We start from the raw sequence: 14384 nt of genomic DNA on the forward strand, positions 1-14384 counted from the left end.
ATTCTACCTTCATAATACAAATAGCCATCATCCTGAACCACATGTTTCTGCTTTTTCCCCTCTTGGACTTGCCTTATCCACAAAGCTGTTTCAGTATCCCCTTTCTGTGCTTCCTGGACTTGGTGAAGTAGATTGGGTCTAAGCTTTAGTTCTGCTATGATAGCCCCATCATTGGCTAAAGATAGACGAGCATTCAAAGCTCTTAAAGCAGCAAAGGATTTCCTGCTAAGTGCATCTGCTACCAGATTGGCTTTACCTGGATGATAGTCAATAATGCAGTCATAATCCTTAAGCAACTCTAACCATCTTCTCTGTCTCAGGTTAAGCTCCTTTTGTGTGGGCAAATACTTTAAACTTTTATGATCTGTATAGATATAACATTTTTCTCCATACAAGTAATGCCTCCATATCTTTAATGCAAAGACTATGGCTGCTAACTCTAAATCATGGGTAGGGTAGTTCTTCTCATGTGGCTTTAAGTGTCTTGAAGCATAAGCAACTACCTTCCCCTCCTGCATGAGTACACAACCCAGTCCATTATGTGAGGCATCACTGTAGATCACAAAATCTTTACCCGACTCTGGCTGTGTAAGGACAGGTGCCTCTGTAAGCATCTTTTTAAGCTTTTCAAAACTCTCCTGGCATTTATCATCGCAGTCATATTTAACATTCTTGTGCAACAATTTAGTCAATGGGGCAGCAATGATTGAAAATCCCTTTACAAACCGCCTATAGTATCCAGCCAAACCCAGAAAACTCCTAATCTCTGCTACATGCTTAGGTGGTTTCCATTCAAGGATAGCTTCGATCTTTTTAGGGTCTACTCTGATTCCTTCAGCTGACACAACATGCCCAAGAAAGGATATATCATTTAGCCAAAACTCACATTTACTAAGCTTGGCATAAAGTTGTTTCTCTCTCAGAGTCTGTAATACTATCCTCAAATGTTGATCATGTTCTTCCTTAGTCTTTGAGTATATCAAGATGTCATCTATGAACACTACAACAAACTGATCCAGGTAGGGATGAAAGATGCGGTTCATTAAATCCATGAAAGAAGCAGGAGCATTAGTTAACCCAAAAGGCATAACAAGAAATTCATAGTGTCCATATCGGGTTCTAAAAGCAGTTTTAGAGACATCTGTTTCTTTTATCTTTAACTGATGATAACCCGATCTCAAATCAATTTTAGAAAAGACACTGGCTCCTTTTAGCTGATCAAACAAGTCATCTATTCGGGGCAAAGGGTATTTATTTTTAATTGTCACCTTATTTAATTGCCTGTAATCTATACACAATCTTAGTGTCCCATCCTTCTTTTTTACAAACAATACAGGTGCGCCCCAAGGTGAGATACTAGGTCGTATGAAACCCTTGTCAATCAATTCTTGTAATTGTATTTTTAACTCTTACAGACTCTTGGTAGACTATTAATGTACATGCCAAACATAAACAACCTCTGAACAAATCTTGTGAACAACTGGTTATGATGATGTCTCTGTGCTGATGCAGAACCAGACCTCCTAACTGTTGCTTCCTCTATTTATTACCTACGCATGGAAAATCCAATGCGCTGAGCTTATGCCCAGTGGGTGAATAACAACATATATATATTCATTCAAGTATACTAGGAATAATCATGACATATATAATGAAATCATTTGATATAAAAGCACATAAATATTTTATGTGTCAGTGGACAAATCAGGTCATTAAATTTTATAGCAGTAAGATCATTCATATTTTGGTAACCATCTTGTATGCATGCTAGCAAAGCATTAACAAGTCATATAATTAAATCTTAGCCCCTATAAACTCTTCGTAGGATCAACTAGCTAGATAAGGGAAAACTGTATCTGTATAGCACAAAGTGCCAAACTGTATGGCCTGGGGGCCGAATGCTGTGCCTGTATGGCTAAAAAGCCGAAAAACTGTATGACACGTAATGTGTCGAAAATATCATATCATGTATCCCATTAGGGCGCAATACTGCTAAACTGTATATGGCATGCCATACCCTTATACTATTTATGACTCCTACTTCAGAACACCTGCTAGAGCCTATGCTATCAGGGCTAAGGAGGACAGGGACTCCCCAGATGTGATTGTTGGTACATTCTCAATCTTTGATAAACCTGTGCATGCATTGATAGACCCAGGATCTACACATTCATACATATGTTTACCCATTGTCAATGAGGGGAAATTACAGGCGGATTCTCTAAACCAAGATATAGTAGTAACCAACCCCCTTGGTCATAGTGTGCTAGTGAGTAAAGTATATAGGGATTGTCCTATATCCATCCATGGTCAGACTTTCCATGGTGATTTGATAGAATTACCCTTTAGAGAATTTGATGTAATCCTTGGCATGGACTGGTTATCTAGACATCGAGTAATAGTGGATTGCAGATCAAAAAGAATTACATTACAAACACTTGCAGATCATGATGTGATAGTTGTAGGGGAGAGATCAGATTACCTGTCTAATATTATATCGGCCGCTACAGCTAGGAGATTAATCAGTAAGGGTTGTGAAGCCTACCTTGTTTGTGCACTTGAAACCAAAAAGGAGAATCCAGGTGTACATGACATATCCACAGTGTGTGATTTCTCTGATGTTTTTCCTGATGATCTTCCTGGGTTACCACTAGAGAGAGAGGTGGAATTTGCCATAGATGTTATACCAGGCACCGCACCTATCTACCACAGTGCGCACATATAGGGTATTGTCCCCTGCCTGCACTTCCTGAACTGGCTACAGATGTACTAGTTTGCTGCCCAAACCTCCCTGCAAAACTCTGCGCTAGTGGCTGCCTTTGTCTTTGTACTTGACTCTGCCCTGATGACTGAGCTCCTCTTTGTCTCTTCATAAGTGCTTGAGAGGCTGAGGATTGCCCCTGCATCTGGGTTTGCCCTCTCTTCTGTTGTCCTTTCTGTCGCCAGCTTTGTTCTTCTTCTTTTATCTTCTCTATATTCAACGCTGCATTTACCAGAGTAGAGAACTCTTTGATGGAATGGGCTGCCAAAAGCACCCTAATGTCATTATGCAAACCCTGCTCAAATTTCTTACATTTAGCTTCCTCTGTAGGCACCATTTCCCGGGCATACTTACTCAGTCTGATGAAATCTTTTTCATACTCGCTAACAGTCATCCTGCCCTGTCTCAAATATAGGAACTCTCTTCTCTTCTCATCCATATACAAATCTCCTATATACTTCTTTCGAAACTCAGCCAGAAAGAATTCCCAAGTCCGCTGCTCAGGTTGCACTGTCTGTGATGTGGTGTCCCACCACTGATAGGCCTCTTCTTGTAACAAAGCAACTGCACAAGCCACACTGTCTGGTGGTGTGCACTGAAGCTGCTGCAACACTCTCTCTGTACTTTGCAGCCAGTACTCTGCTGCTGGAGCATCATCTTCTCTTCTGCCTTTGAATTCCATAGCTCCATATTTTCTAAGCTTGTCTATTGGTGGTCTAGCAGGAGCCTGCATAGGTACTGCAACTGGTGGTGGCACCTGAGGTGCTGCCCCTGAAACTCGTCTCAACATATCTGCCAGCTGTTGTAAAAATGCATCCTGTCCTGGCCTATCTTCACCATGAGGGGCTGGTGCAATTGCTGGCTCAATGGGTTCTGAGGGGGCATGACTTCCCACCTCCTCATCTATAGCACGTTGTGATGCCTCAGACATCCTCTCTGAACAATTAAAAACACAAAATAGGCCTACATCAATTTTACAGAGATACATCATAACCTTGACACATTTGGCATGTACATTAAATTATGCTATATCCTAGAACCGCCTAAACCTCGGCTCTGATACCAAAAAATGTAACACCCCTTACCCGTCTATAAAATAACTTAGTAAAGGATGCCACATACTATACTATATGCAATTACATATGTGGACTTAAGATAGCTTTGACATTATAAATTGTTCCTTAGTTTGTTTAAATGCATGTTGATTCACAAAATAATTTTAAATGGAGAAACCGCAAAAGTCTCCCCTGTTTATTAGCAATTATCCCTGTGAAAACTAGTCATAAAATTTCAATATTTACTCATTTCACACTATTAAAACCACAAATAGAATATAATAACTTAAAATAGTAAACACATTTGGTTATATTCATACTATTTACAATACTCATTTACAGACTCTTGGTAGACTATTAATGTACATGCCAAACATAAACAACCTCTGAACAAATCTTGTGAACAACTGGTTATGATGATGTCTCTGTGCTGATGCAGAACCAGACCTCCTAACTGTTGCTTCCTCTATTTATTACCTGCGCATGGAAAATCCAATGCGCTGAGCTTATGCCCAGTGGGTGAATAACAACATATATATATTCATTCAAGTATACTAGGAATAATCATGACATATATAATGAAATCATTTGATATAAAAGCACATAAATATTTTATGTGTCAGTGGACAAATCAGGTCATTAAATTTTATAGCAGTAAGATCATTCATATTTTGGTAACCATCTTGTATGCATGCTAGCAAAGCATTAACAAGTCATATAATTAAATCTTAGCCCCTATAAACTCTTCGTAGGATCAACTAGCTAGATAAGGGAAAACTGTATCTGTATAGCACAAAGTGCCAAACTGTATGGCCTGGGGGCCGAATGCTGTGCCTGTATGGCTAAAAAGCCGAAAAACTGTATGACACGTAATGTGTCGAAAATATCATATCATGTATCCCATTAGGGCGCAGTACTGCTAAACTGTATATGGCATGCCATACCCTTATACTATTTATGACTCCTACTGAGGTTTACTAGGGCCAAGAATGCATATGTACATGTTAAATATTTATGTGTGTCATAGACCATATTCACTTATGAGCATATTATTCAGCCACAAACATATTACTATTTCATCAAGAACATGTGTGTAAAGTTTTAGTCTATTAAGCTAGCACGTGTATAAAGCAGGCATGTCAAGCTAGCATGTGCATAATTTGGCCACAAAGCTAGCATGTCAATCCCTTTTAGGTCAATATTTACATTTAGCTTTGTTTCTGCCTGAGATTGTATCACATTTTTAAGTATCTTATGGACACAATTAGACTCACTTTTCTTCATGAACGTTGTGTATTTATGTCTTAGATTTCTAACAAGATATATTACATCTAATTCTGACCTTCCTAACTTAAGTTATGAATTTTTCTTTGCAACCTGCTCAATCAGGTCCTAACCAGTACAGTTTTGGGATCTGTTTTTAATCTAACAAAACCTATCATATGCATACATTTGCATACAGATTCAAGCTTAACTTTCTTGTACAAAGTTTTAGGTATACTTTTCAGGGTTCATTTGGCACTGGTCTTAAGTCATTTCATTGAGTAAATCATTAGTTATGGTCTAGGAGATACATACTGCTCCGGATGCACAATTCCCTGTGACCAGCTTAGGTTCACTAGCAATTTTCACATAATTAGCTACAGATTCAGACTTTGGTTACTTCATGAAAGTTTTAGATTTTTGTCTTAGCTTTCATTTGGTATATGCTAGGCTTAATTTTAATGAATACACAATAAGTTATGAGGTTTCTAACACAGACTGTCCTGTTGGAACCTATTCTGCCAGTTTTATGTTTTTGGCTCCCATGTTGTATCTATGTGCTTTAAACCTGCCAATCATCATTTCACCATTCATATGACATATCCATACAATCAAAGCAACATTTCCAGCAAGTAAAATCAACCCCTAATTTCACTTATTCATGACAGAATCAAAGGAAAACAGAAAGTCATATAAACACCAAACCTTTTGTCAATTCTTTTCAAAATCTTTAGGTACACCTTAGTTACTCTTTTTCCTTGCCTTTCCCCTTTGATGTACCTTCCTCCCTTTGAGTTTGTTCTTTACAAAGAATAAGAAAAACAGGAGCTTTAATTCATTTAACAACATATAATTAATTGAAACATGAAAGAATATGTTTACCTAACCTAGTTTTCAATTTCATCACTTACCACTTAAGCACCTTAACTTCTCTTCTTCTTTCCTTTCTTTCTATGGTTCCTTTGCTGGTTAGAACACCTAAGAACAGATTGTGCATGGGTGAAAGCTTTGTCTTTTTGGAGACATATGGTGGAGAAGAAAGTTAAGAAAGCAAAAGCCTTTTTCTCTTTCCTTTTGGTGTAGCCACGGCAAGGATGGACCAAATGAAGACAACTTTCCATTTCATGCTTAGTCATGCATGGCTAGGTGTCAAATGGTGGGTTAGGTGTAAATATAGAAAAAGGTGGAGGGCAAACTTGGAATTTTACTTTTAAACTTTCCATATTCACACTTTCACCTACTAAACTTTTCCACATGTTTCAATTTAGTTTTTAAACTTTCAATATTCATAGATTGACCTACTAAACTTACATTTTTAATATTTAGAAGTTCATTTCAGTTAAGCAAGCATGTCGGTTTTAGGAAGCACCTCAAGCTAGCACGTCGGGAAACCCTTCAGCACCTCCCAATAGCAACTTGATTCCGACCTGCTTATCACGTTAGATACTTTATTTTAAGATATGTTTGTTTTCTTATTTGGGTTTTCTATGATTCAGTTATTACAGTTTGAAGATGTTAAAATACTAGTACTGGTCGTTCTTATTTTAACTCTACCTTTGGACGTATAACTCTATATGAAATGCAAGTTAGACCTCTAAACACAACTTTTAGTGCTCTATCTTTAAACGAATTGTGTGTCAGACGGCTATGGATAAGCTAGCACCTCCCCTAATCAGCTCGAGGTCAAGCTAGCACCTCCCCTACAGCTAATTACTCTAACTTTAAAATGGTACAATTTAAAGCTAATGGTTGCTCTATTTCTATCTGTAGGTTTTGGAATGTTACACGCAAGGTGGGTATACGCCATACCGATCTATCGGGTGTTAGTCCCACATCAAGAGAAATTTCTAAGGCATTAAATATCAGGCCTAAAGGCAGGTATAAGCCAGGCTAATCTACTAAGTGTTAGTCCCGCTTTACAAAAAAATTCTAAGGCATTTAATGCCATATCGCTCGTTAAGAAAAAAATCAAGGGGCTCATAAGGGCTAGAAAAATGCATAGAAGCTCGCAAAGGCATTTGGTGCCAAAAGCTCGTCAGGGCTATAAAAGGCTAGGAAGCCCGTCAGGGCTGTGTAAGGCCATGGAGCTCGCAAGGGTTAGAAAAATGGGCAGAAGCTCGTCAAGGCATTTGATACCATAAAGCTTAGAGGAGCGTCAAGGCTAAGATTAGGGCTAGAAAAATGCTAGGAAGATCGTGAAGGCTAGAAAAAGGCAAGGGGTTCGTAAGGGCTAAAAAAATACCCAGAAGATCGCAAAGGCATTTGGTGCCAAATGCTCGTTAGGGCTGTAAAAGGCCAGGAAGCTCATTAAGGCAGTATAAGGCTAGGGAGTTGGTAAGGGCTAGAAAAATATCCGAAAGCTCACAAAGGCATTTGGTGCTAAAAGCTCGTTAGGGCTGTAAAAGGCCAGGAAGCCCGTTAGAGCAGTATAAGGCCAGGGAGCTCGTAAGGGCTAGAAAAATGTTCGAAAACTCAGAAAGGCATTTGGTGCCAAAAGCTTGTCAAGGCATTTGGTGCCAAAAGCTTGTCAAGGCATTTGGTCAGGCTCCGACCATAATCCGAGCGCTGGTCCCACCAATCAAGGTATTCATGCCAGGCCATAAGGCGAGAATAAGCCAGGTTAGAAGACCGAGCATTTATCCCACTAATCAAGGCCTTCGATGCCATGCCACAAGGCGGGCGTACGTCAGGCCAACCAATTAGGTATTAATCTCGCTTCACAAGAAGAGTCTAAGGCATTTGATGCCGACCAACCGAGTGTGAGCCCTATCTCACAAGAAGTCTAAAGAAGACAGGTCTTCAAATGTTACCTTCAAAAGACAGAGGCTAGTTTTTGCCAAAGAAGTGCCACAAGACAGATAATCGCCAAACACATGACTGAGTGTTAGACCCAAAGCCGTTAAAGTCAGTTGTACACTTCGAATATGAAGAATTGAAAAATAGCAAGAGGACCCTTGAGCCACAAGGCAAGGGTCTGATAAACCGATAAAAGGTCCCACTTCACAAAAAAAATCTCCAAAAGCATTTGTCACTGATTTTATAATCACTCCTGGAAATTCAAAAAATTTTATGAAGAAAGAAAGCCCCGTAGACGGGTGAAATGATTTTTGATGATTGGCAAAGTCGGGGCAGGCTATTAAGCGAAGGAGTGAAGTCTGCAAGAAGACTGAAAGCTGTCAGGATTGGAAAACACTCACCAGGGCTAGTTAGGGCAATAAAATGACTAGAAGCTCGCAAGGGCTAGAAAATTGCCTGAAAGCTTGCAAAGGCATTTTGATGCCAGAAAACTCGCAAGGGCTAGAGAAAGCCCGAAAGTTTGTAAGGGCCAGAAAAATGCCTAGAAATTCAAAATGTCCAAAAGCTTGTCAGGTCTGAAAAATGTCCAAAAGCTCATTAAAGCTGGCCTAGTATGGAAAATGCCTAGAAGATAGACAGGGCCGGTCAGCGCAAGTGAGTACCCAGAAGACTCATGATAGCCTATCAGGGCTAGTTAGTGCAAGAAAGCACTAAGAGCTCGTCAAGGCTAGACAACACAAGAAAATGCCTAGAAGCTCATTAGGGTTGTAGAGTGCTCGGAAGCACGTCACGGCTATAAAATGCCTAGAAACTTGTCAAGAATGGAAAATGCATGGCTGGTTGCTGCTAGAAGCTCGATAGGGCTGAAAAATGCCCAAATGATCCCCAGGGCTGGTTGGTGCTAGAGAAAGCTCAAAAACTCATCAAGACAATACTGTATCACTTAATCTTTGCCAGACAACATCTTGGACCTGACTGGTTTGCAGAAGAAAGCAAGGACATCTAGCGCTTAGCACGGACAAACAAGCCACATAACCTAGATCATGAAGACAACTGTCATCTTCGAATCTAAAGAATCAAAGACCAGCGGGGGGACCTCTGATGCTATATAAGAATTTTTTAAAGTAATTCGTGAGCTGTCATCATGAGATAGAGCCACGTGGCAAGGGCTTGATAGGTTGATACACAGTCCCACTCATAAAAAGGAAGACTCGGACGACCATTATGCTCGAAACTAAGAGACGAAGGACCTTTCTTCAGGACAAGTCGGCCTAAGATAAAGGTTGGTCAAATTCAAAGGCGAGTCTCCATAAGGAAGTTACCATTAATAATTACAATTCAGCAGACCCATTTTTATGCTTGCAATCAGGGGATTCTTGATCCATTAGCTGGTGAAGATCTCTTTCCAACGAGTCGACCACATCATAGCCAGATTATCAAGAAATAATATATTTATCTCCATCTTCTTATAGTATAAAAGAAGAAGGATCTCAAAGACTAAGGTATTGTAACAGCCCAGAAACCGAACTGCCACCGACACTAGGATCCAGATCGACTTAAGGTCGCCGGGACCCGTAGTAAGCCTGCTATCCTGTCTGTATATCTGTGAAATCCCATACATGATCATACATTTTCTGAAAAACATAAAACTTTTCTTCATTCCAAGACTTAACCTGTGCATGCACTCTCTCTGTTCTCTACCAATCCCTACTAGAGCTCCTCATGGCTCTAGGCGGATCAAACTCATAATGTTAAGCCTGGTTTTGCTCATAAACATACAACAATAAAGAAACATACATAAACTGATCATGTGACTCCACAAAGGGATTACAACTCTTATAAGTCAAGCACCATTCTATACACTGTACATATACACTATCTCTTTACATTTACATGTCCACACTAGCTATTACAATACTCTGTACTCTTCCTGTACCCTGCTGAGTTTTCTCTGACCTCTGAACCTGTACAACTGGAGTTAGGGGAGAGGGATGAGCTACTATAGCCCAGTGAGTAGAATAGTAATAAAATCACAGGTGCTAAAACATGCTCTCATGGAATGCAACACATAATCACATCACCTCGGCCGGACGGATCAAAACTCCCTCTATCTCATCTGGGGTACCGGAGTACCATGTGCCTGGTCCCCGTAGGGCTGTTCCAGGTCTTTGTGCCTGGTCCCCGTAGGGCTATTCCAGGTCTTTCCTCTGAGGGCTAATGAATCCTCACGAAGTCCGTGCCGTCTCACATAAGCAATGTACAAGGAGCCATGCCAAGTACAAGGATACATGCAATGCGTCATATTCGTGTACTCTAATGCACTCACCCTATTGCATAGTCATGATGCATGAAGCATGAGAAAATATTCAGTTTTCATATTAAAACATTAAGTTAAGTTCCACTCACCTTTAGTTATCTCTGAACTGACTCTGCAGGTTCTGACACTGGACTCACTGCTGACTTCCCTGATTCCTCTGGTCCGTACCTACACAGGTGGACTCAAATGAGGGACCAAACTTACTCAAGAACATCTCTAAGAAACTCCCCAAAACCCCTCTAAACAATCCTAAAACCATCACATAAAACAGGCAAAAGAAGGCTGGACAGGGCACTTTCGGCGGCAGGTTCGGCGGCCGAAACCCCACTCCAGAGACGAAACTCATGCATGTTCGGCGGCACCTTCGGCGGCCGAAGGTCTCGTCCAGAGACGAAACTCACACACTTTCGGCGGCCGAACTCCCTCTTTCGGCGGCCGAAAGTCTCTTCCTAAACCGAAAGCCTAGCTTTCGGGGGCAAGTTTTGGCAGCCGAAACTGCCTCCACAAGGGGTTCGGCGGCCGAACCTTCCTTCGGCGGCCGAACCTGGTTTTGCCCGAAGGGCAGAACCCTGCTCTGTTTCATGCAAACTTCGCCCAAAAACCTACAAACATGCAAAGCAACTACTCCCAACTAGCATATACACATATATATGCACAAAGGGGTCTAAACCTACCCTAAAACCCCAAACAAACAGAGCACCTATCACTTAAACATGCTTAAACACCACAACTCATCAAAACCCTCACCTAAACCTAAACATGCATACTACCCATCCAAACTTCATAAAACCTTTCAAAATCATCAAAGAAGCTCAGGATCTTCACTTACCTCTTACACAACTTGAGGATAAAGGATCCTAACGTGGAGATATGAAGAAAAGCTCTTCCAAAGCTCCAAGCTTCAAAACTTGGTTCTTTTGCTCAAAACCTTCAAAAGTCACCAAAACTCTTAAAACTCTTGAAAGATTTGATGAAAATCATGGAAAACATGAAAGTCAACGTGGGAGAGGCTGGAACTCACCTCTGGCTGCAAGTGGAGGAGAAAATACCCTCCTCTCACCGACCTTTGGCCCTTTTATAGGTGGCTGGCCAGACCACCTTCGGCAGCCGAACGTGAAGCCGCAACCATGCAATGTTCGGCGGCCGAAAGTGACCTTCGGCGGCCGAACCTTTGCATTTCTCCCTTATTGCTTTTCTTTCAAAACTCAATGCTTTTAACACTTCACAACATAAAAACAAGTTAAAAACATACCTTAAAAAACATATGTTACCCTTCTCGAGGGTTCCGACACCCGAGATTCCACCGGACTACAGGAATGCCGATGCCAGACTCGAGCCGGGTATTACATTCTCCCCCCATAAGAACATTCGTCCCCGAATGTCCCTAACACAACATAAACACATCGAAAAGGGGAAAGCTCACTAACTCACCTCAAAACAGATATGGGTATTGCTGGAGCATGGACTCCCGAGTTTCCCAGGTGCACTCTTCTAGGTTATGGTGGTTCCACAGGACTTTTACCATTGGTATCTCCTTGTTTCTCAGCTTTCTGATCTGGGTGTCAAGGATCCGCACTGGCTGCTCTACATAGGTGAGATCACTTAAGATTTCCACCTCAGGTTCACTAAGAACCTTCTCTGGATCTGACACAAACTTCCTCAACATAGAAACATGGAATACCGGGTGAATTCTTTCCATAGAAGCCGGTAAATCTAGCTTATACGACACAGGTCCGATCTTCTATAAGATCTCAAAGGGACCTATGTACCGTGGAGCTAATTTACCCTTCTTTCCAAAGCGAACCACTCCCTTCATTGGAGACACCTTTAGCAATACCATATCCCCCTCCTAGAACTCTATCTGCTTCCTACGGATGTCTGCATAGCTTTTCTGTCTGCTTACAGCTGTTCTGATCCTCTCTCTAATGATAGGCACTAACTTGCTGGTTATCGCAACTAACTCTGGCCCTGCAAGAGTTTTCTCTCCTACCTCTTCCCAGCAAACAGGTGTTCGGCACTTCCTCCCATACAAAGCTTCATAAGGGGTCATCCCTAGGCTAGCATGATGGCTGTTGTTGTAGGCAAACTCCACCAGAGGTAGATGCTGCCTCCAAGAACCGCCAAAGTCTAACACACACATTCTCAGCATATCTTCTATGGTTTGGATGGTCCTTTCTGACTGCCCGTCTGTCTGTGGATGGAAAGCAGTGCTGAAATCCAACCTTGTGCCCATTTCCTTCTGCAGACTTCGCCAAAACTTGGAGGTGAACTGAGGTCCTCGATCTGATACTATCGACACTGGAATTCCATGCAACCTTACTATCTCGTCGACATACACCTGCGCCAACTTGTCCACAGAGTAGTTACTCCTGACTGGAATGAAGTGAGCAGATTTAGTGAGTCGATCCACAATCACCCATATGGAGTCTAGTCTGTTAGACGTCGCCGGTAACCCCACTACAAAATCCATAGCGATATTCTCCCATTTCCATTCTGGAATCGGCAGTGGGTTAAGCATTCCAGCCGGCTTCTGGTGCTCTAGCTTCACCCTTTGACATGTCTCGCAGGCTGACACGAACTGTGCCACTTCTCTCTTCATTGCTGGCCACCAATACACCCTTCTCAGATCTTGATACATCTTGGTGGCTCCAGGGTGAACGCTATACCTCGCATTATGAGCTTCCCTCATAATGTCTGCCTTCAAACTGCTATCATCTGGTACACATAATCTCTGACCGTGCCGAAGAATCCCCTCACCGTCAAATCTGAACTCTGAACTGTTGCCAGACTGAACAGTCCTGGCAATCTTCACTAACTCGGGGTCTTCATGCTGTTTCAGAGCCACTTGCTCTAGAAACACTGGTGTCACTCTCATCTGTGCGATCAAAGCACCTGTACCAGATAACTGCAACTGTAACCCTTCTTCCACGAGCTTGTAGAAATCCTTCACCACCGGTCTTCTCTCTACTGCAATGTGGGATAAACTGCCAAGTGACTTTCGGCTTAAGGCATCAGCGACAACATTAGCCTTGCCCGGATGATACTGGATCGAGCAACTCTACCCACCGTCTCTGCCTCAAGTTTAACTCTCTCTGACTTAAGATGTGCTGTAGGCTCTTATGATCCGTATAGATCTCACACTTTACCCCATAGAGGTAATGCCTCCACATCTTAAGTGCAAAGATAACAGCTGCCATCTCAAGATCGTGTGTCGGATAGTTCAGCTCGTGCTTCTTCAGCTGTCTAGAAGCATAAGCTATCACTCTGTCATTCTGCATCAACACACAACCTAATCCCACTCAGGATGCATCACAGAACACTGTGAAATCTTCATCACTGATCGGCAGAGCTAACACCGGTGCTGAAGTCAACCGTCTCTTCAACTCTGCAAAACTCTCCTCACATTCCTCTGACCACACAAACTTCTGATTCTTTCTAGTCAGTCTGGTCATAGGAGCAGCTATCTTTGAGAAGTCCTGAACAAACCGCCGATAGTAGCCTGCCAAACCCAGAAAACTTTTGATCTCTGTCACTGTAGTGGGTGTAGGCCAATTGGCTACTGCCTCTACCTTCTTGGGATCTACTGTTATTCCTTCCTCTGATATTACATGTCCCAAAAAGGCAATGCTCCTTAGCCAGAACTCGCACTTGGAGAACTTGGCATACAAGCCATGCTCTCTCAAGGTTTGAAGCACTAGACGCAGATGCTGGGCATGCTCCTCTGCATTCCTGGAGTACACCAAGATATCATCAATAAAGACGATCACAAAACGATCCAAGTACTCCCTGAAAACCCTGTTCATGAGATCCATGAATGCTGCAGGGGCGTTAGTCAACCCGAACGGCATCACAAGGAACTCATAATGCCCATATCTGGTTCTGAAAGCAGTCTTGGATACATCTCCTTCCCTGATCTTCAACTGGTGGTATCCGGATCTCAGATCTATTTTCGAAAAACAACCTGCTCCTGCCAGCTGGTCGAATAAATCATCGATCCGTGGTAAAGGATACTTGTTTTTGATAGTGACTTTGTTCAACTGTCTGCAGTCGACACAAAGTCTAAGAGGTCCATCCTTCTTTCTGACAAATAATACTGGAGCACCCCAGGGTGAGGTACTCGGGCGGATGAAACCCTTAGCTACCAAATCCTGTAACTGCTCTTTCAACTCTCGCAACTCTGCTGGTGCCATCC

At 42.0% G+C, this 14384-nt stretch overlaps 1 protein-coding gene across 3 annotated transcripts in view; it reads right to left on the bottom strand.

Annotated features, from left to right (window-relative positions):
- Positions 1 to 1297: 1297 nt before the first annotated feature.
- The window catches only part of LOC122724096, a 30704-nt gene continuing 17617 nt past the window's right edge, over positions 1298 to 14384 (bottom strand). The window contains exons 1-5 of one of the 3 annotated variants that reach the window (XR_006351369.1): positions 5991 to 9472; positions 5785 to 5880; positions 4201 to 4293; positions 2546 to 3697; positions 1298 to 1550 (exon numbers count right to left, since the gene is read on the bottom strand). Coding sequence is in view for 2 of the 3 variants with exons in the window: in XM_043958647.1 (XP_043814582.1) it covers positions 2700 to 3692 (993 nt within the window). In the remaining variant the exon portion in view is untranslated. The other 2 variants (XM_043958647.1, XM_043958648.1) reach the window with 2 other exon arrangements.

The sequence above is a fragment of the Manihot esculenta genome, chromosome 7, assembly GCF_001659605.2.
Source record: "Manihot esculenta cultivar AM560-2 chromosome 7, M.esculenta_v8, whole genome shotgun sequence".
Classification (NCBI taxonomy): Eukaryota; Viridiplantae; Streptophyta; class Magnoliopsida; order Malpighiales; family Euphorbiaceae; genus Manihot; species Manihot esculenta.